The sequence below is a fragment of the Xenopus laevis genome, chromosome 7L, assembly GCF_017654675.1.
Source record: "Xenopus laevis strain J_2021 chromosome 7L, Xenopus_laevis_v10.1, whole genome shotgun sequence".
In the NCBI taxonomy this organism is placed as follows: Eukaryota; Metazoa; Chordata; class Amphibia; order Anura; family Pipidae; genus Xenopus; species Xenopus laevis.
The window spans coordinates 4,307,927-4,331,059 of NC_054383.1; the positions used below are offsets into that span (position 1 = coordinate 4,307,927).

General features: G+C 39.3%; 1 protein-coding gene across 1 annotated transcript; it reads left to right on the forward strand.

Annotated features, from left to right (window-relative positions):
- Window positions 1–12,566: 12,566 nt before the first annotated feature.
- emx2.L (empty spiracles homeobox 2 L homeolog) lies at window positions 12,567–22,014 on the forward strand. Its single transcript, NM_001092583.1, is given in 3 exon segments — window positions 12,567–13,215; window positions 16,721–16,905; window positions 20,210–22,014. Coding segments are annotated over 3 exon segments (738 nt in total). The 5' UTR covers window positions 12,567–12,830; the 3' UTR covers window positions 20,378–22,014.
- The last annotated feature ends 1,119 nt before the right edge of the window (window positions 22,015–23,133 follow it).

Below are 23,133 nucleotides of genomic sequence, written 5' to 3' on the forward strand. Positions count from 1 at the left end.
TTTTTTTATTTTTTTTTAAATTTTTAATCTGAATTTTTAGTTGGAAAAAAACTTGAATTTTTCAAGATTTATTATACCCCAAGGATGGAAAAAGCCTGAATCCGAAAATGCTCCAATCTCAGACCAGCCGAGGTTGTATATAAATCAATGGGAGAGGTCTGCGCTGGAATTAATCTACAAATCTGACTTTTCTGCCAAAAATTTGGACTATAGGGGAAAAAGTCTTAAAGAATCGAGCGATTTGTTAAAAAAATTTAAGATATAAAATTTCTCTTGATTATTTTGTGTTTGTTCCCGACCTGATTGAATCGTAATTTTTTTAAATAATAAATAAGGTCTTATCATGGATTCTAGTTTGGTCTGACTTTTTTTCAAGAAAGGGCTGGAAGCCTTGTTAGGAGAGAAAATAAAGGGGCACTAATTGATTATAGACTGTGTTGTGTTGCTGAGGGAGGTGGGTTGGGTGTCCTTGCCAATTGTCAACAATAAGGGGGTTATTTATTAAAGTCTGAATGCAAAAAATTGATAAATTTGAGTTTTTTTACTGAATTTTATTTTTTTAATTTTTTTAATTTTTAATCAGAATTTTTTGTAGAAAAGTCAATGGGTGAGGTCCCTATCCTATTTGGAAGTTTCTGTGATCTGTGTTGGAATTACCATGAAAATCTGACTTTTTTGCCAAAAACTCTAAATTTTTGGGAAAAAGTCTCAAAATATCGAGCGATTTGTTAAAAAAAATCCAAATAAAATTTACGATTTAAAATTTCTCTTGATTTTTTTGTGTTTGTCCGCGATCTGATTAAATCATGATTTTTTAAAATAATAAATAAGGTCTAATTTGGATTCTAGTTTGGTCTGACTTTTTTTCAAGAAAGGGCTGGATGCCTTTTTCCGAGGGAAAATAAAGGGGCACTAATTAATTATAGACTGTGGTGTGTTCCTGAAGGTGGTGAGTTGGGTGTCCTTGCCAATTGTCAACAATAAGGGGATTATTTATGCCAAAAACTAGAAAAAATTTAGTTTTTTTTTTACCTAAAATTTTTCAAGATTTATTATACACCAAGGATGTAAAATGTCTGAATCAGAAAATACTCCATTTCAGACCAGCCGTGGTTGTATATAAGTCAATGGGATGTTTCTGGATGTTCTGGATGTTCCCCCAAAAAATTGGAATTTTTGGGAAAAAGTCTTAAAAAAAAATTTGTTAAAAAAATCCAGAAACATTTTACAATTTAAATTTTCTTGTGATTTCTTCGTGTTTGTCCCCGATCCAATAAAATCATGAATTTTTAAAATAATAAATAAGGTCCAATGGTGGATTTTAGTTTTGTTTCACTTGTTTCCATTATAAAAATGTCAGATAAATTTGGACTTTGATTTAATGAGGCCCTGAGTTTGCACAGAAAGTTGTGAAGCCTCCAGATAAGAGATGATTTGGGGGGATTTCCTTCTGGATCACTTGGATGTTGGGCTTTTTGTTAGTGACCAGGCGAGAGGGGTCTGTGTTTCCCAGATGTTCAAGGTGATTTCAAGGTCAAAAGGGGATTAGAGAATAAAGGCCGGGGGCAGCACGTGGGGTGGGGGGGAATATTTGGGAATAGAGAGATGTGTCAGTGTCACGTGGTTTATTGCACATTCTTTGCACAAAGAAAAATCAGCAGAAATGGGGAGGTAGAAAGATATTTAAATCTATAATGGAATAAATAGAACGAATCCATTGGGGATCACTAGAACCCGCTTTATTCGTTCTGAACGGACCGAACTCCTTTGGCATTTTCAGCATAAAACCATTTGTCGCGCAGGATTTACAAAATCGCGATTTGTCGAGCGAACAAGCCGCGTCTTTTACCTGAACGAATAAATTTGATTTTATTGATTGATTTTATTTCTCCGCGAGGAAAGTCTGTCCCAGATTCCAGTGAGTCTGCAAAAATTCCTTTTGAAATAATCATAAAATCCTCCAGGATTCAAATCCAACGATAATTCAATGTAATAGAAATAAAACAAAAATAAACAAATGTCTATATTAACAACACAATTTACATATCGTACGATCTAGTCGACTGGAACAATTCCTGCAACTTGTACAAAAATAGAAATAAAAACGCACGAAACCCATAAACTCAACTGCAAATCGAATGTCTCGTTTATGATTCGTTGCGACAGTTTAAATCCCAGCGTTTTTTTACATTTCTTTCGCTAAAAATAATCAGTTCAGTGAGTTATCAATTATATTTTGTCCGTTGTCTGTTTTATTTTTTATTTCAGTTTATTTCGTTTTTGTGTTTTTTTTATTCTATTTCAGGATGGAAGTAAATTAAGAATCCAAAGCAAATAATAATAAAAATATAAAAAAAAGAATCCGGAAAATTTCGATTCCGACTTTAGAGGGAAACAGTTTTACTAGAAAAAAAATAAAATGGATATTTAATTTTAGTTCTGTAATGAAACGATAGAATATTTATACAATGTGTTTAGTGAAATGTATAAATGAGAGGACAAAACAATAAATATTTATTTTTGAAGTTTTTATTAAATGGTTCCCCCAGGTTTGGGGTTTGGAGAATTCAGACAGAAAGGTTCCAATGATGTGACTGATAAGTGTGACATGTAATAATAAAGCTCTGATATTATTGTTCATTAATTAAAGTTCCCCTCTTATTAACCAGCTTTTCAGATTTTCCACGGCACATTTCCACCAAGAACTTTATAAATTACTGGAAAACCTTTTATAATAACTTAATAAATGGAATTAGTAAAGGAATAAAAGAAATATTGCCGGACATTATGGATTTGGCAGCCCCAGTGGCTGTTGGGGAATCTCTACATGTGAATGGCGGGGGCTCAGGAATGGGGCAGATTTCAGGGGTTTGTCGGAAAGAAATCGCATGCGTTTTTTTTTGCCTTTGGTTTCCAGCTGGTGAACTGGGAGTATATCACTGATCTACTATTAATCTACTGCTAATAATAATAATAATAATAGGAATAATATTTAGGCATAAAATGTATAATGTGTGACATAGAGTGTGGGACAGTGGGGTTATTAGTACATCAGGCTCCCCCAGTGTTACAGGCGGTTAGTGAGGGGTCAGGGTGTGAATATAAGTGTGAGTATGAGTGTGAGTGTGAGTGCAGACTGGGGTCGGAGTGTAGTCGGGAGCAGGAGCTGAGCAATTACACACAGAGACTGATGGATATTTGAGGATGCGGCTGATTTGGGACAGGGAATATAATAATAAGCCCAATTACATTTCAGCAGCCCAGTGGCAAATCTCTCTCTCACCTGTCTCTCTCTCACTCTACTGTCTCTTTCTCTCTCTGTCTCTCTCTCTCTCTCTGTCTTTCTTTCTCCCTGTCTCTTTCTCTCTCCCTGTCTCTCTCTGCCTGTCTCTCTATCTGTCTTTCTCTCTCATTGTCTCTCTCTCTGTCTTTCTCTCTCTCTCTCTCTCTCTCTCTCTCTCTCTCTCTCTCTCTCTCTCTCTCTCTCTCTCTCTCTGTCTCTCTCTCTCTGTGTCTCTCTCTGTGTCTCTCTGTGCCCCTGTGCCAGTTGCAGTCTCATTATATTGTGTAACAGCCCAGGAGGATTTGTTACTTGTGTGATACACAGTTGAGTTGCCCCTATAACTACACAACTATAGGGAACACCCTAGGGCTAGTTAAAGTGAATATAAAGAGTGTAGACACACACACACACACACACACACTGATGTATAAACAACACACACAAAGGGGCAGATTTATGAAAATAAGAGATTAGAGTTCACCTCTCAGTAAAACTCACCCCTTTCTATTCATTCCTATGGGATGTTTAGAACTGTATTCAATATACGCTGAACTTGAACTTTCACCCATTGATAAACACAATTCTAAATATCCCATAGGAATGAATAGAAAGTGGGTGAGTTTTGCTGGGTGGGGGCTCTAATCTCACATTTTAAAAAATCTGCCTCTTCCCAGCCCCAGATTCTGCCAGTGACTGACCCTGTGCATCTAATACTGGGGTCACACTGCACCCCAACTCCATATTCTGCTCCTAACAACATTATTATACAATTTCCCCCAAATACAGATTTGTCCCTAGTACATAAATACACACACAGGCGACTAATACACATATGTAACCACAGAGCAAACACATTAACACACACAAACACAATGTACCAATAAAGAGTTAAATACACATTGGGGTGATTCTGCCCATATAAATAAATCCTCTAGATACTGAATTGTAGCAGAAAATGAAACAGTTATAAAGAGAGTTGTGACTACTAATGTTCTGTATTAATAATACTCCCTGCAGATGTGACATTTATACACATTGAAACAATTGTGCATGTGTGTGTGAGTGTGAGTGTGTGAGTGTGAGTGAGTGTGAGTGTGTGAGTGAGTGTGAGTGTGTGTGTGTGAGTGTGAGTGCACAATATACAGGGAAACACAGGACAAAGTTCACTGGCAATAAATACAAATACAGGCAGAATAATCCTATGAGAAACAGACCTATAGGACACACACATACAGACAAGTAAACACAAGGACACACTGATACAACACACACTCATCAGGACACACACTGTTACAGACACACACTCCAGGTTAACATGTAGAACCTCATTTATAGGCACAGACACATGATATGCAGGTTATTCATATAGTAATGACTTTATATGATCCATTATATGATCCTCCCATATAGAAACCCCCTGAGTGTTTATTCACACGCCTGTGATTGTGTGTGTGTCACAAGTGAGTGAATATCCCACTGTACAATATAAATATATATAAATATAAATCAGCTCATATGTGAATGTACTTGTTGTATAACGAGGCCCCCGAGTAGCCTTGGGCAGGTCTGATTAAAGGGCACATTTAAGACTAATAAAACATTCTTTGCAGCGATCGACAGACAAACACACCTTATAATTTCCCCTTAATCCCTTCGATTTACACCAATTACAGTATCGCGTTTATGTTCCAATCGCACGGGGTGCGCGTGTCTATAATGACCAGCAGAGGGCGCCGCTTGCGCGTATAAACCTGCGAGTCCCGGGCTGATCTAGTGGAGCCTCAATCACTGCAGCTCCAATTCCCTCTCTCCCCGACCTGCTGCAATAATATCCCATATAAATAGCAGAACAACACGGGGCCTCTAATCTTCCCTTGTTTTAGCCAATGAACCTGTTGATAAACAGCCCAGAAATCCCAATCAAAACTTTAATTACAGGAGTCCAGTGACACAAGGAGGGACCTACCGCCCAATTACCCCTCCCCCCAGGCCCTCAGTTACTTCTTATAATTACTAATAATTGTTTTCTCTTTAATTCCCCTGACATTGGCTCTATTATTAAACAGCAAACTAGCACCTTGTGTGTATGTCCCTGTCTGTGTGTGTCACCTTGTTGTGTATTTTATTGTGTATCTTATTGTGTATCTTCCTGTGTATTTTATTGTGTATCTTCTTGTGTATTTTATTGTGTATCTTATTGTGTATGTGTATCTGGGAATATCAACTGTGTCAGACCCAGTTGATCAGTGTGTACCACTAACTGTGCAGTCGATATCTATTGTATATGGATTTAGGTCCAGTCCGACTCCACACATTATGCGAAATGAACAGCCCAGATTATATATTTATTGTCTAGAACCCAACTAGTATATGTCATAGTTTAACTAGTGAGGGTGTGAGTATGAGTGTGAGTGTGAGTGCAATTAGTGAATTGTGGTTGCACCGACAAGTGTGTGTGTGGGGTGTGAAAAGTATGATCTTGGGAATCGAATTGCGACTGTATTTTGTATAGAAATCTTACATTTCTCTGTGTTTTACTATAAAAAGCATTTGTGTGCCCTTAACAGTATGATGTGTAATACAAATACAATAATAGTAATGTCATGTGTAGATAGATAGATATATAGGCGCAATTAAAGTGCAAGTGTTGTTAGTTTCTGGTGTGTGTGTGTGTTGTGTGGTGTAACTGGGGAGTGTGTGTATCTGTGTGTGTGTTTGTGTGTGTGTGTGAGTGTGTATAGTGTATATATATATATACATGTGTGTGTGTGAGTGTATATACATATATATATATATATATATATATATATATATATATATATATATATATATATATATATATATGAGTGTGTATGTATAGTATATATATATGTGTGTGTGAGTGTGAATGTATATATATATATGAATGTGTGTGTATAGTGTGTATATATATATATATATATGAGTGTATGTGTGTGTGTGTATAGTGTATATAATTGTGGTGAGCGCACTCCTACCGGATTTCTTGGATGATGGGTGCGTTGGTCAAGTTTTGCATATGTAGTAATAAATGGACCCGCACTCCAATGTTCTTAGTGAAGAAAAGTGATGTATTTTATTCACAATGCATATCCAACGTTTCGGTCCACGCTGGGACCTTTCTCAAGGATCCGAAACGTTGGATATGCATTGTGAATAAAATACATCACTTTTCTTCACTAAGAACATTGGAGTGCGGGTCCATTTATTATATATATATATATATATATATATATATATATATATATATATATATATATATATATATATATGTGTGTGTGTGTGTGACTGTATATATATATAGTGTGTGAATGTGTGTATAGTGTATATATATATATATGAGTGTGTGTGTGAGTGTGTATAGTGTATATACACATATATATATGAGTGAGTGTATGAAGAGCATGACTAGGTGCCAGTAGAAGGGAGAGACTGGGAGATGAAGCGCTAATTATCGGTGCCACTAATTATAATTGCTATAATTTATGATACATAGATGATGTGTAATGTAAACGTTGGAATCATTTGCACATTGGGAGGATTAGAGAGGAGCAATCAAAGCTGCTGTTTGGGGAGGAGGGGGGGTTGGCACTGAGCCCCTCTATTACCCCCCTGGCTTGTCCCAGTGCCGACCCCCCCATCCCAAATCCTCTTTTTATTTTCCTATTCATTCTGCCCCCCCCATTCCTCCCCAAATATCTATTTATTTAACAAGAGCTGTCAGTCAAAATGTCCCTCCAATTCTCCCCCCCTGCAGCTCCCTCCCCAGTTCTCTCTAATAATAAATTCTTTCATGGAGGGGCCCCTATTAATAGTCTGTCTGTTCCACCTGAGGGGCCCAACACAATCATTTCCCACCCCCTCAATCCACTGCCCCCAATGACTCGGACTTTTCCACCAAATAAATAATAAACACAAATCAGGTCACAGCACTGGGGCTTCTGGGCCCTTCTGGGATCTCAGGCAGAACAAGAGAATCCCAGGGCTGAACCCCAAAACTTCCCAGAATGGGGCCCCTTGTTTTGTGGAAAAATGGTGAAAATGTTCTGTTTTAGTTCAGGTGTAAAATATGTCAATAAAATTATTTGGCCATTATTTTGACCCTCTAAGCAGCACTATATATATATATTTATTTTATATTGGAGTCAAAATGAAGATACATACATATACCTTAATAATATCTATATCCTATCTTCTATATCCATATATATCTTTATTTTGACTCCAATATAAATATATATATATAAGTGTATTTACAAATTAAATCCATGATATTAAGAAAAAAAAACCTTCCCATTGCCTCTCCCCCTCAGCAGAGGAATGTTTCCAGTGAGACCCCAGAGCCCCTGCAATAAGTAACCGAGCGACTATATTATCACTCCCTATAATATCACTTTATTGCCCCTATTATATTCCTGGGCACGTCCCCCAGTCTGGGCTGTACCATTGTGAGAGGGACACGGGGCCTGTACATACATTTCCATATATTTGCCGCATTATTGCCTCCTAAACACCCGGCCCGGCACGATTAATTCTATTTATCCTGATTTAAAGCTGATACATTGTAACAAATCGCACCGTTTAAACGTTCTAATTATCCAACACCTCTGGTTCCCCCCCAGCAACAACCAAATTGCCTCTTGTTTCACCTGAGTCCGGGCTTTATTATTAACTATTTACTGCCTCCCCCTCTTGTACCAACACAGGACTCTCTGTATACACCTGGCCTCATTATATATCACATATATATATATATATATATATATATATATATATATATATATATATATATATATATATATATATATATATATATATATATATATATACTTCATACTGTGAGAGGAGCAGGAGAGGAATAAATGTCTGTTACGTGTATCTATGTCTGGGAATCCGGAGACTGCGATTTCTCCAGATAGTCGCACACTGTAGCTGCGGCTTTGTCTATCTGTTGTGTTTGGAGGAGAAATAAAGTCTGAGCAACGCGGTTTCTAGTGATATGTGTCTGTAGCGTGCGACTGTGCGACTGTATGACTGTGCGACTGTATCACCTTGCGACTATATGACTGTGCGACTGTGCGACTGTATGACTGTACGACTGTGCGACTGTATCACTGTGCGACTATATGACTGTGCGACTGTGCGACTGTATCACTGTGCGACTATATGACTGTGCGACTGTATGACTGTGCGACTGTATGACTGTGCGACTGTGCGACTGTATCACTGTGCGACTATATGACTGTGCGACTGCAGAGACAAACTGATAAGTAGAATTATATCTAGAATATCACTGTATTATCATCTCTATATCTAATGTATCTTTATGTATCTTTGTATGTATTTATGGGTCTCTATTAGTCAAGCTACACACAAAGAGCTGTGGGAGAGTCGCAGAAAACAGACACAAGAAATAGAAATATTAAGTTTGGGGAATTTCTAATCAATACAAAGCGCAATGGTTCCGGGTAAAGTTCGGGTGTTTAGGATAAATGTCCAACTTAAAGTCATTTATCCCCCTGTGCCTATAAATATGTATTTTAATTAATTATTATATACACAGATTTACACACAAAGGCAACATTATATATAAATATATTACACTGAACTCCCCGCAGTTCATAAATAGTGAAGGCTCAGAGATCCCCTCCTCCTTTAAACTATGTCCCAGCACTTAATAGAATCCTGCTGACAGTGTCACAATTAGTAGTATATATATATATATATATATATGTGTGTGTTTGTCCCTATGTACTTAACATCTACTTAACTTGCCCACGCGGGTCTCATCCGGCACAAGAAAACCCACTTGATACCGCGCAACAGCTCCGCGGAGAGGCCCCGCACCCGCTCTGTATATTCCCTATCAATAATAATAATAATTATAATAATAATAATAAATACAGCACAGTGGAATAAGGATTATATAGTTTATTGCTAAAATGACTATAGATTTCGCAGAACAGAATTTATTCGGAAAGGAATATAGAGAATTTCATATTAAAATTTACGGGTAAAATACAGTATAGAATACAGAGCCGGTGGGATATATATATATATACACACTACTTTCTATTTGCAGAGGAATCAGAGCATAAGTATTGTCTGTAGAATGTTATAGAGAGACTAATACCTACAGAATTCTAATTAAGTACATGGATATATATATATTCTATGCGCACATTACACTGTATAGAACACACTATGGAACCAACCATGTTTATTATATTATATATATTGTATATGAATTGATTTATACAGAGTAGGACAGGGACACCAGGGGCCCACCTAAAAACCTTAGACCAGGGGCCCACCAAAAGTTTTTAGACCAGGGGCCACTCTCAGTATTATTTTCTTCCTCTCCTCACTCAACCTCTATTCCCCTAGTCTCTTTTCTTTACATACTATAATCTATTATTCCACCTATTTAGCCTCTTTGTTCTCATAGAAATAGGCAATGACCATGAAATAGGCCAAATGTTTAGCAGCCTGAGGGGCCACTGACACCTGGGCCCACTGGACTTTTCCTGGTATCCCTGTGGGCCAGTCCGACACTGGATTTATATTGAGTATATATATATGTATGTATATTTGTCTGTATGTATAGTATAAATAGATTGAGAGAGAGAGAGAGAGAGAGAGAGAGAGAGAGAGAGAGAGGGAGGGAGAGAGAGATACATGGATAGAGATAGATAGATAGATAGACAGACAGACAGACAGACAGACAGACAGACAGACAGATGATAGATAGATAGATAGATAGATAGATAGATAGATAGATAGATAGATAATAAATAGGTAGATAGATAGATAGATAGATAGATAGATAGATAGATAATAGATAGATAGATAGATAATAAATAGATAGATAGATAGATAGATAGATAGATAGATAGATAGATAGATAGATAGTGGATAGATAATAGATAGATAGATAGATAGATAGATAGATAGATAGATAGATAGATAGATAGATGATAGATAGATAGATAGATAGATAGATAGATAGATAGATAGATAGATGATAGATAGATAATAAATAGATAGATAATAGATAGATAGATAGATAGATAGATAGATAGATAGATAGATAGATAATAGATAGATAGATAGATAGATAGATAGATAGATAGATAGATAGATAATAGATAGATAGATAGATAGATAGATAGATAATAGATAGATAGATAGATAGATAGATAGATAGATAGATAGATAGATAATAGATAGATAGATAGATAGATAGATAGATAGATAGATAGATAGATAGATAATAGATAGATAGATAGATAGATAGATAGATAGATAGATAGATAGATAGATAATAGATAGTGATAGATATGGATGAGAGAAGGAGGGAGATTTAGCGCAAAGTAGTCACTGGTCTAATATAGAGCTGGGCCTGGGGTCCTGCAGTTCCTCTGGTTCTGGGGGTCTCAGGTCTCTACAGAAAGTTTTTTACATTAGCGCTTCAGTAGTGACTAGTGACTGACTGACTGTGACTAGTGACTGGGGTTGTGCTGGTTACAAGGGGAGGGCAGAGATTGAGAATGTTCTCTAGTGGGTCCGGGGATATTTTATGTAAGTGGGGGGCAGTAAATGTGGGGCGGGGCAGATAAAAGCTTTATACCCGGGGCGTTAGAATGTTCAGTGTGGAAATGAAATAAAACACAAAGAGACGCAGAATTGGCGCAGTCTGGCGCAACTGAGTCTGGTCCGACAGGGGTTAAGTATCTGCTCTCACTAATGGGAGGGAATTAGAGACAATTTATTTAGATGAAAAGTCCCAGCAGAGAAATGAACCAAGTGGACTCCCCCTCCCTGTTATTAATTGTATTGAGGGGCAGATAGTGATCCTTCACTTGAGATCAATGTCACTGGCAAAAATACATTCATGATGAGCAGATAATAATAATAATAATAATCCCTGCGCGGCCAATCAGCGGGAGACAAAGCGCAGGGCCAATGAGCGCAGGGTGATCCAGTCCTGGTACAATCCAGACCCGGGAGAGGCAACTGCAAAATCCGGGGACTGGAACAGCGCTTTGTGCTCTGGAACTGACATCTGTACCCACATCTGGAACGGGGGGAGGGGCTGCCCAAACACTGGCCCAAATGTCACTAATTAAATGTGGGGGTGATATAGTTATAGTTATAGGGGTGTGGGGGAACTGGGGCCACAGTTTAATTGATGACAAGGAATGAGCCAAGTTGGCACCTGATTCTACTTCATGGGTCGCCTCTGGTCGGTGCAACTGTCAGTTGAGTCTGTGAGAAGGTTGATGGATTTGATGCAATAAGGGTTAGGGAAACTACCCCTGGGGGTAAGAGCTGGGCTGGAACATGAGTCTGAATGTGGAAGGGACTGGGGTAATTAAGTGTCACTGAGGGTCCCATGGGGATCGCCCCCTTCTCAGCTCCCCCTGGTGCCACTTACTTGTCACTTCAGCAGGTCCCCCCGGAGATCCTCATCCCCCGCACTGTCCTGTGGCTCCAGCAGATCTGATCTCCCCGACTGAATCCCCCTCAGCTCCTGTCCGTCCTCCTGGGGTCGCCGGGTCGGGGTCAGACGCAAGTTAGCGCAGACTGGAGGGAATGAGGTCGGTCCCACTTGTATCGAGCTCCAGCAGGCGAGGAGTTTAAATGTCCCATGTGATTAGAGAAGTACATTGTACACCCCCAGCTCCCGACCTCTTGTACCGACCCATCCTACAACCCCCGTGTGAGCAAGTGACTGGTACATCCCACAGATATTGTACAGGATTGCATGGTGTGTGGCGCATCCCCCGATATCATCTTGTCGATTCTTTTCTCTAATCTCCGAGTGTTTCTGACTATTTTGCACTAGTGATCCAGCGCCTCGTGTCCCCCTGTGGATAATGGATTGCTAGCTCTGCGGGCGAGAGATTAAGTCTTTGGGAAGGATCAGATCCAGCCCTGGAGTCTGGAGGGAATCTGAGAGTTGTAGTTCAGTGTCAGTACCTGCAGGGAAGTGGCCAGTTGTAGTTGCTGTAATTAATAGCGCTAATTATTCTGCCTATCGTTAGCCCCGCCCAGTTCAAGGTTTAGAAGCAGAATCACTTGGCTTCCCATTCCCGACTGGATCTAAACTCCGGGTTTTGCGCGAGGAGCCGCCCCCTCTCCGCTCGGATCCAATGAGAATGGTCGGCGGCTGCGCAGGGAGCGGGGAGCGTGGGCTCTGCACTAATTACCCGCAGTCACTGGCGGATCTTTAGCAGAAGTTTAGGGAAAGTCCAGGGATCGTCTCATCGGACTCGGTCGCAGTGTGAGACTGTCGGGGCGACGAGAGGAAGAATCGGCCGAGTCAGGGGCGAAACGGTGGCGCAAAGCTTCAAATCACTGCCAGAGACTGAGATCGGCCGAGGATTCTTCTATTTGGGGCGCGGGGAGATCAGCTGGAGCTTTTGCTGTTGGTTCTTCCATTTCTTTCAGTCTGTCTGGGCCCTTCTCCTCCCCCGACCCCTCTGCTTCCGGCTGACACTGAAGGGGGTCGGGGTTCGGGGGCAACATGTTCCAACCCACCCCAAAAAGGTGTTTTACCATCGAGTCGTTGGTGGCTAAAGACTTGCCGATCTCTCGCTCCGACGACCCCATCCGACCCGCCGCCCTCAGTTATTCCAACTCTGCGCCCCTGAACCCTTTTATCAACGGCTTCCACCCCACGGCCAGGGGCGTCTACTCCAACCAGGACTTGGTCTTTGCTGAAGCCATTTCTCACCCGCCCAACCCGGCTGTCCCTGTGCACCCAGTGCCCCCACCCCATGCCCTGTCAGCGCACCCCCTGCCGAACCCTCACTCCCCGCACCCCCTTTTTTCATCTCAGCAACGCGACCCCTCAACCTTCTATCCCTGGTTAATACACCGGTACCGCTACCTGGGACACAGATTCCAAGGTAAGAGGAGCAACCTCCCTTTCTGAAAACTTCCAACTGTCAGTTTTTTGTGTGTGTCAATCAAACCAGAGAGATAGTGTGGGGGGGGGGAGTTGGGGGTTAAAGGTCTTGTACCCAAGTCAAAGTGCAACAGATTGAGAGCTGCACCTTCCCAAATTCAGCCCCATGTTGCACCGACTCCAGGAAGGGGTCGGCCAACTACTCCCACATCTCCCAGTTTATTCCAGGGGGCTTTGATCTGTAGCTGAACAAGGTGATGAAGCAGATTAAATGAAGGCAAAGCCGCTAATGAGCTGATCTGTCAACAACAAAAACGCAATCGCCAAAAAAATACATACAAAAAAGAAATACGCACAAAAATACGCGCATTTCTGCCTTTGCTTCCCCTTTAGTCGATTTCACATTTTCACTTCCCTACAACAACAAAAAAAATATATAACTTCTGAGCGAGTGGAATCGACATTCCTGGCTACGAGATCTATTAAAAGATCTTCCCATATGTTTATTTTTACGCGATGAGAAACACATGTTTTAATCGCACAGAGAAAGAAGCAGCAGCGACCGATCCTTTATCAGCGGCACAAAACTGAAAGTACAGATTTCTGCTTTAATTTTCGTGGCCCGGGACGAGGCCTGGGACTTCCGCAGTTGCCTTTTTTTTTCCTGGAAACGGAATTTTACGCGAAATCTGTTTTTATTTCACTTTAAAAAGAAAATACACATTTTTTTTACACTAAAAATGTTTTGGTCAATTCCTTGTCATTTTTAAATTTAAGCTTTGAAAAAAAAACCTTTAAAACAAATCTATATTTATCTCAGTGTGACGCTCTTGTTAAAGTACAAATGCGCCCAGACAATGACAGGGGCTAAACTTTGCGCTCACAGACAGATCAGCGATATATTGATGATTTATTTTTTTATTTCCCATTGTATTTTCTGTGGATTCTCTGTTTGAAGTCGGCCGATCAGTAATTGTAGGCGCTGCTAAATTACATTTTAAATAATTTCCCAGTGACTGGAGCCCTTTTCTCCAGAATATTAGAGGAATAAATTGGGTGTCACCTGAACTGCAACTGTCAGCTAATGGGAAAGCGGCGCTGGCAACACATTTGTCAAATAAACACGTTTCCAACTAAATTAAATGGATCCCAAATGCTGTTTTAATAAGACAAACTTATTGTTGGCTGTTTTTATAACTAAATTCAGAACTGGGGGGCTCCTCAATTCCTCAATACTGAATGGCTCAGCTCAGGAGGGAGATTGGGTTTGGCAGGGGGAATAAAGTTCAGCTGCAGTCAGACATTTTTCTAGAGGCAGGTTGTGGGCTGAGGGAAAGGCTGGAGGAGACTGACAGTAATGGGAAGCACATTGGGAGCTCCCAGCCCGGCTGTTTGCGCCTTCCCCACTTCCCAGAGTCTCATTCCCAGCGCAAAATAATCCCCTTGTCCCCCAATAATAACGACGCCCACAACTTCCAAGGCCGCTACAGTTCAACCCAAATATTCCATATTATTTTCCACCAAGAAATCCATTCTTTCTCCACGCTAAAATTAAATTTGCAGTTTTTTAGATGAACTTTTAAAATACCAGACATACAATTGCAATTTATTTATTTTATTTTTTAGTCTCTCTGTAAATTCTACAGAAGGGGACCCTTTTACCAGTTGTGTCCTCCTATAATGAATTAATTAACTAATTAGCTGATTAGAACTTGGAGGGTGCAGGTCATGGCTTTGCTGTTGCACCTGTGGCGCATCTAGTGCAGCTTTTTTCAACCTGATCTGTAATATCAGTGTGTGTGTAATTGTCTTACAGATCTTACACGTTCCTTGTTACTATCACAATTAGGAGAATTAACATTAATTACGTCATATATATATATATATATATATATAGTCAAATACAAGAGTCCTCTGCACTCAACCCATTATCAATATATTTAAGACAGCGACATTTTGTATGTGTATATATACACACACACGTACATAAATATATATATATATATACACACACACGTAATGTATTGTACTACATTTTGCGCTGTGCTATTCCCTGTCCCCATATACATTGCACCGAAGTCATATATATTAGTTTGGCTCTTACACTCTCAATCAGATGTAATACAGTCTTATTTACATGTCAGACCAGCTCCAGGGCTTTGGGCATATGTATGTGTGTATATATATATATATATATATATATATATATATATATATATATATATATATATATATATATATATATATATATATATATATATATATATATATATTTATTTATTTATATTCCAAGCACCAGGGTTTTTACGCACAGACTTAATAAAATACCAGGGAATAAATAAGTCAACACTAAAGAAATATATTTAGTATAAATGTGTCAAGTACCAGGGTACATTTTTTTCAAACAGGCTATTTCTTTGTATTAACACACAGGTACCAGGGTATTTAGTGTGGGTGCAAATGAAGTGTTAATTCGATGTGTAATTAATAATATCAACAAATAATATTTGTGCGTAATGTATGAACCGGAGATTGTGGGTTATTTTGTTCTACTTTGTTATAAAGGGGATCCTAGACAGAAATGAAACAGTGAGGGGTAGTAAGTGAATAGGGCAGGGAGCAGAAAGGGCCTGTACCCCAAATTAAAATAGTGAGGGGTAGTTAGTAACTGGGGCAATGAGCAGAGGGGTTTGAACCCAGGTTAGTAGTAATAAATCAGGTAGTTAGTAACTGGGGCAATGAGCAGAGGGGATTATTTAGTTTTCTAACAGAAGAGTCTTTGTACCCAGGGGTAGTTATAAGGGGGGTTCTACCTAAAAAATTAAACATTGAGGGGTAGTTAGTAAATAGGACAGGGAGCAGAAAGGGCCTGTCCCCGAAATGAAACAGTGAGGGGTAGTTATTTATTGGGGCAATCAGCAGAGGGGGTTATTTTGTTTTCTAAGAGAAAAGACTTTGTACTCAGGGGTAGTTATAAAGGGGTTCTGCCTTGAAATGGAATAGTGAGGGGTAGTTAGTAAATAGGACAGGGAGCAGAAAGGGCCTGTACCCCGAAATTAAAACAGTGAGTGGTAGTTAGTAACTGGGGCAATGAGTTTAGGGGGTTATTTTGTTTTCTAAGGAGTCTTTGTACCCAGGGGTAGTTATAAAGGCAGTTCTACCAAGAAATGAAACAGAAATGGAACAGTGAGGGGTAGTTACTAACTGGGGCAATGAACAGAGGTTAGTAGAACCCAGGTTAGTTGTAATAAAGCAGGTAGTTGAGTAAGATCTGATCCCAGCCCAGACTTGTTGGCAAATAGAGAAGGAATGAGACTGACTCTGTATTTGCCCCAGTGCAGGGGAGGGGTAGTTGGAAAGAAAGTATTTTTGTACATAGGAATTGCAGTTGTAGTGATGGGGCAGAAAGTGTCGGTTTTTTCAGGGTCAGTTTGTAGTAAGGGGCAGGGGGGAGATGGGCAATTGTACAACCACTAACCGCTCTGCTCATTCTGTCACCCCCCCAGGCAACGACCCGAGTGCTGAGAGTTTCCTTCTCCACAACGCACTGGCCCGAAAACCCAAACGGATCCGCACCGCTTTCTCCCCCTCTCAGTTACTGCGCCTGGAACACGCCTTTGAGAAAAACCACTATGTTGTGGGCGCAGAAAGGAAACAGTTGGCGCATAGTCTCAACCTCACCGAGACCCAGGTAACCATCATCCACAGTTTGTACTTGTCAGGGATAAAGAGTTTGCCTGGGATCCAACTGCTCAAACCCTCGAATGTTTGGCCTCATAGGAGCGCAAATACCTTGTATTGCACCAGCAGCGCAATCTATTGCCCCAACGCTGCGCTGAGCCACCAATTCCGTTTCATACAGCTGGGCAATAATAATACTGAATAACCGCAGAGTTAATCATAGTAATAAATATAATTTCCCTCCAACTATTGCGCCCCAAGATCCGATTTAAAGGCAACACTATTCCTCAACTGTGATTCCTTGTTGTAGCCCTGCTCTGAATCTGCAGCTAAACTGTCACATTTCACACCTTCCTCCTTTTCCCTCTGACAAAATATTTCTCCATCTCCTTAATCAGTATTTACACTGATAGTTAATCAGTCATTTATTATGCGCCGTTTCCTAGAAGTTCCTTGTGTAATAAATGTCTGATGTGTTGTAATTGGGATAATGTGTTTACTTTGTATCCAGCATGTTTTATTGTTGTATTGTTGTTATATTGTTATATTGTTATAGTTACATTGTTATATGACACGCCAATACAAAACCATTCGATCTTGTACAATCATCTTGTTATTAGAGCCATAAATTCTGGGATTCTCTAAAAAAAAAAAACTGGCAGAAAATTTCATTTGACGCACGATCGCCTAGAGAGTTAAAAATCGTGTGTAAATTGGGCCTGTCGGTCACATATCTCGTTTACTTCGTCGCCTGCGATTGCATTGAAACGTTAAGCTTTCAGCTGTTTATAATTATTTCAGAATCTTTAAGAATTTAGAACTAAATTGGATTAAATCAATAATTGACTTGTTACAAATCGAATTTCCTTTCTGGAGGGCTCCATTTGAATAAGAGTACGACCCTCCCTCGGTAGGTAGAAGTGTATGGGGGTCGGAGATAATACTACTAATAATACTCATAATAATACTAATGATAATAATAATAAAATGAATAATAATAATTAAATGAATAACAATACTAATAATAAAAACAATATTAATAATAATAATAATAATAATAATAATAATAATAATAATATTAATTATAATAATAATAATACTAATTAATGATTATTCTGTTGCTCTACAGACAAGAGGCAAGTGATTATATGTAAATAAAGGATAAGGGGGTGACACAGTTCAACCCCCCCTAGACCCAGTCTCAGGATTAAGTTGTAACACTTTTATATTTTAGGGGAAAAAAAGGGGTCCTGCAATTCTGTGATTTCAAAAGCCCCCCCCCCTCCTTAGACTAAACAATTCAATGGGGCTGCTTTGGGGGGGACAAAAAGTATTCGGTCAATTGGAAAGGGGTATTTAAGGGGAGTCTTTGTACAAATTGATTCCGATTCGACTTGGGGGTCTTTTGTCCATAGAGACATTTTTATTTCAAATCAACACAGAGAAGTGAACCTTCCCCCCCCTTAAATTAACAAACTAAAAGCAAATTAAACTCCCCCTTGTACCATATGATGGGGGGGGGGGATAAATTCAGAGTAAAACCCAGTAATGCGCTTAACACCCCCAGGCGCTCCGGGTTCGCTGAAATCAAAGCGATTAAAGTCCCTTCTATTCCCCAAAGTCGGCAGTTTGACTTTATCTGACAGCTGCAGGCGCAGCCCTGAATCGTCTGTTTGTGTTCGATCTGTTCGCGGTCGCTGAGATTGTGTTTGTTAAATTATTCGAATCCCAAAAATGATTTTTTTATTCTGCTCTATTTTGTATTCTCGCCAGTTCCCACGAACCAATTCCTAATTCTGACCTTATTAACTAATATCCCCCTTTTTTTTTTAATCAGGTCAGTTAATGGGGTGATGCAAAGAGGTTGTATAATAGATATGGACGAATAGCGGGCGACTGTTGTAGGTCAGAGGTTTGGGGATTTTGCGATTTTAACCTGCAGAGGCAAAACGTTTTGCGATTGTAATTTGCAACTGTCATTTTTTTTTTTTAAATAAAAAGCTGGTTGAAAGAAATTATAAAATTTGGTGTTTTAGGGGAAAGTGTCTATGGGAGGAAAGTCAAGTATTATTATTAATACTTATACTACTAATACTCTACTACTAATAATAATACTACTGTCTTATTCCCTTCCTATTAGATTGTAAGCTCCTTTGCACAGGGCCTTCCTCACCTTTTGTATTGGTTGTGATGTATGTAACTCCATATGTTCTATGCATGTAATTCATGTGATTTAGTTATAAAAACAAATTTACTTTACAGCGCTGCGAAAGGTACTGGCGCTATATCAATAATTAAATACTACTAGTAATAATAATACTACTAATACTAGTACTAATAATACTACTAATAATACTACTAACAATACCACCACTACTACTAATAATAATACTAATACTACTACTAAAACTAATAATACTACTATTACTAATAATAATAACAGTACTACTAATACTACTACTACTGCTACTACTAGTACGAATAATAATATATTGTATGGTGATTGTGTTTATTTGAGGCAGAGGTTTTGCAAAGAGCAGAAAATCCCTAAAATCACTGAAAACTTCTTTTTTTTTTAATATTATTTGGTGTTATTGATCAGGAGGAGGCTTGCAGCTCCAGCAGCGCAGGGGTTAATACTTAATTAATTAATTAATTATCATATATTTTGGATGGGTAGGTAATAAAACAAATGTCATGTCTAGTTAAAATAGTATACAGGGGAATAATAGGGAAATGAAAGTGCACAGGGCGGCCCTCCAGTTCTCTGATGTCATTCCCAGGAATCCTCTGCAGCCGGGGGGTCGCACTTTGGGAATTTGAAAGTGACATTTATAGACATTTCTGGAGAGGGGGGGGGGATACTTTTCATGAGAAAATGTTAGAGGGAAATAAAATCTGGAATTTTAATGCTGGAATTAAAGGGTATCTATCGATTATATCAAAATTGTTAAAATGTAAATTAAATTTCATCATTAATAAGGATATTTAGATCCAAAATAACTTTATTTGGGGAAAACCTTATTCTCACCTCATTGTATTATCCTTATTGTGCCCAGTAGAACAGGAAGCTGCTCCTGGCTGCTTATTGCAAGGCTACCGTACAACACTGTATAGAAGGGCAGCCTTTGGGAGGGGGAAAGTGATGGCTGATGTCCTAAAATTATTATGTATTATATATGGATATAGGCTGGGGCCTCAGATGTTTCGACGGCGACCCTGCTGCAGGGTAACTGGGACAGTTCTATAAAAGTCAGTCTAGTTTGCCTTTAATCCAGGAGATTTAATAGTAATCGGTGTCTTTTTCTCCTCAGGTAAAAGTCTGGTTTCAGAACAGAAGGACCAAGTTCAAGCGTCAGAAACTGGAGGAAGAGGGGTCGGATTCTTCCCAAAAGAAAAAAGGGGCTCATCACATCAGCAGATGGAGAATCGCCACCAAACAAGGGAGCCCCGAGGAGATCGATGTCACATCGGACGATTAACAACGAGCACTTGGGACTTCCACATTCTTTTGCTTTTTATGGACTTTTCAAACGAGAAAATAATAATAAAAGTGTTTGAGCTCCAATGGAGTCGGACTGGGCTCAGAAGCAGAACTCACAGGGCAGAAAACAGAGGAGAGACAGAGATGGGCGACCCCCAAAGTGGCCTGGGCTTCAAGGTCAAGCGGCAGGGGTCAAGGTCATCCCCAGGGATTCAGAGGATAAGAAGGACTGCGTTATCGCATCGCATCAACTCGTTTCTTTTGCACTTCCAACATTTCTCCTTCACAATCCCACCAAACAGTCAAAACTCAATTTATACAAAATCCTGTTTTTTTTTTTTAAAAAAAAAAAATTATTTCCCAAAAACTTGAATTGCATGACAAATCATCAGTCAAATGGGTTGTAACCCCCATAAAACAGTTTATAGACCCTTTTTTCACTTTATAATCTAAAGAGGTGTTTCATCCTTAAGTTAACTTTTAGTATATTATAGAACGGCTAATTCTAAGCAACCTTTCAATTGGTCTTTATTATTTATTTATTTTTTTTTATAGTTTTTTAATTATTTGCCTTCTTTCAAATGTGGGTCACTGAAAAACAAATGCTCAGTAAGGCTACACATTTATTGTTATTGCTACTTTTTATTCCTCATCTTTCTATTCAGGCCTCTCCTATTCATATTCCAGTCTCTTATTCAAATCAATGCATGGTTGCTAGAGGAATTTGGACCCTAGCAACCAGATGGCTGAAATTGCAAACTAGAGAGCCGCTGAATAAAAAGCTAAATAAGTCAAAAATGGCAAATGATAAAAAATGAAAACCAATTGCAAATTGTCTCAGAATATCCCTCTCTACATCATACTAACAGTTAATTTAAAGGTGAACAACCCCTTGAAGAGAAAATATTTCAGCATTGGTGTGCCCTTCCCTTCTGCCCAATGCCCCCCTGGATCCAAGGAAAGGCTTTGGCCGCTGCAGCACCTCTTGGACAATCTCCCTACAGATTCCTGACGTCATGGAGGGTAACACTTTAGGTGCAATATGATGACTGATATAACGCAGCTGGCCAAGATGTTCTGCAGCAGCAGCAGTTTTACATGTGAAAGTCGTACTGAGTGTTGGGATGGGAGGGACAATATTGGGGGGGTCAGGATTGTGAATTCAAGTCATATTCGCAAAATTATCTGGCATTTTATTGATCGTACAGAAATCACAGTTGTTCAGTAAAAAAAAAAAATATTTTGAAATGCTGCAGAAATAAACAGAGGGGAGTGTTTGTGTGGACTTGGATCTGAAGCATTTCCCACGGTGTCTGGTGCTTTAACCCTACAGACTTGGCACAAGGAGTCGCCAAAAATGACAGTTTAATGGATCATTTTGCAGAACTGATCACTTTGGGGTTTTTTTGGCAGTACTTCGGAAGCACTGAGATTTTATTCTTCCCAATAGTAAAAAAAACGCTACTAAACATGGACAACAACAACACAAATATCCTAATGTTTCCCTAATGTCTTCTACACCAGATTGTACATATTTTTGTGTTTGTGTTCATTTGTTAGAATTCTAACACACGATATACTTCCAAGAAGTATGGGAACTTGTCAATATTTTGTCAATAAAGATTTATCCAAATGCTGGCAGAGTCAATAGTCTGACTAATTTAGCGCTGGCCTCTCACATTGAGCAGCAGATGAAACAAAACGCGCGATTAACGCGCCATCGGCAAAAACAAATCTCTTATTTTTTTTACCTTTGGGATTAGATGAGTTTATTCTTGCTTTGATCTAAATACACCATTCATTTGTGGCTTGAACTGGGATATCCCATACTGCCCACCTGTCCTGGGTTTCACATAGAAGTTAGCTAAGAAGTGCAGGGAGAATAAAATACCTAATTGAGGGTCTAACATAAAAGGGAAAGTTGGAAGCAGGACTGCCAAAGAAGGGGCTTGTTTTCTGATCCCTCCAGTTGTGTTTGGGCACGGTTCATTTGCTCCTTATCCTGATAGACTGCATTAATCAGTTTTATACCCATTGATAGGGGGGGAAAAAACTCGTTTGCTGTGTTCAGCCGACAAAGGATCCCAGGGGCTTTTGTGAAAGTGCAAATCAGTTTAGGCAATTATCATACCAGAAATATGAAGAGGGGGAGAGGGAGAAGCAGTGCCCAGTGGTCTCCTTTTAAATCTCTTAATCCAAAGATGCAGGGGGGCTGCTTGGACATAATTTGGGGACACCCTTTACAGAGCGATAAGAAGCACTAACAATGCAGCACAAATAGTCGGGGCTTTACTGGGCGTCTGTGTTTGTCACACACGTGCGCATCTCATTGGATCCATTGTGGGAAAGATTTTTGCGCACAGTTTATTCGGTTCAATTATTTTTTTTAATTTTGATTTCATAAAAACCCTTCCGCCGGTGGGACCCCAGAAAGGGGACAAACAAGACAAATAACCACTCAACTAACTCGAAAGTTTTCCCTTTAGTTCAATAAAGTGGCTTTAAATGGAAACGAAATGGAATGCAGTTCATTGGAAACCTAGAGAGTCTGGTCATTTACTTTCTCATCTTGATAGAAAGGATTCGTTCTGCAGGAATAAGATTTTTTTTATAGGTTGTGGTTTTTTTTTTAATGTATTTTTGTGAGAGCTCCATGGCACAGAACTGGAGTAAAAGATCTTCACAGAGAAGACTATTAGCTTTGGAAAGAAAAAAAAAAAAACCCCTAAAAGCTTTATTACAAACCGAGCTTTG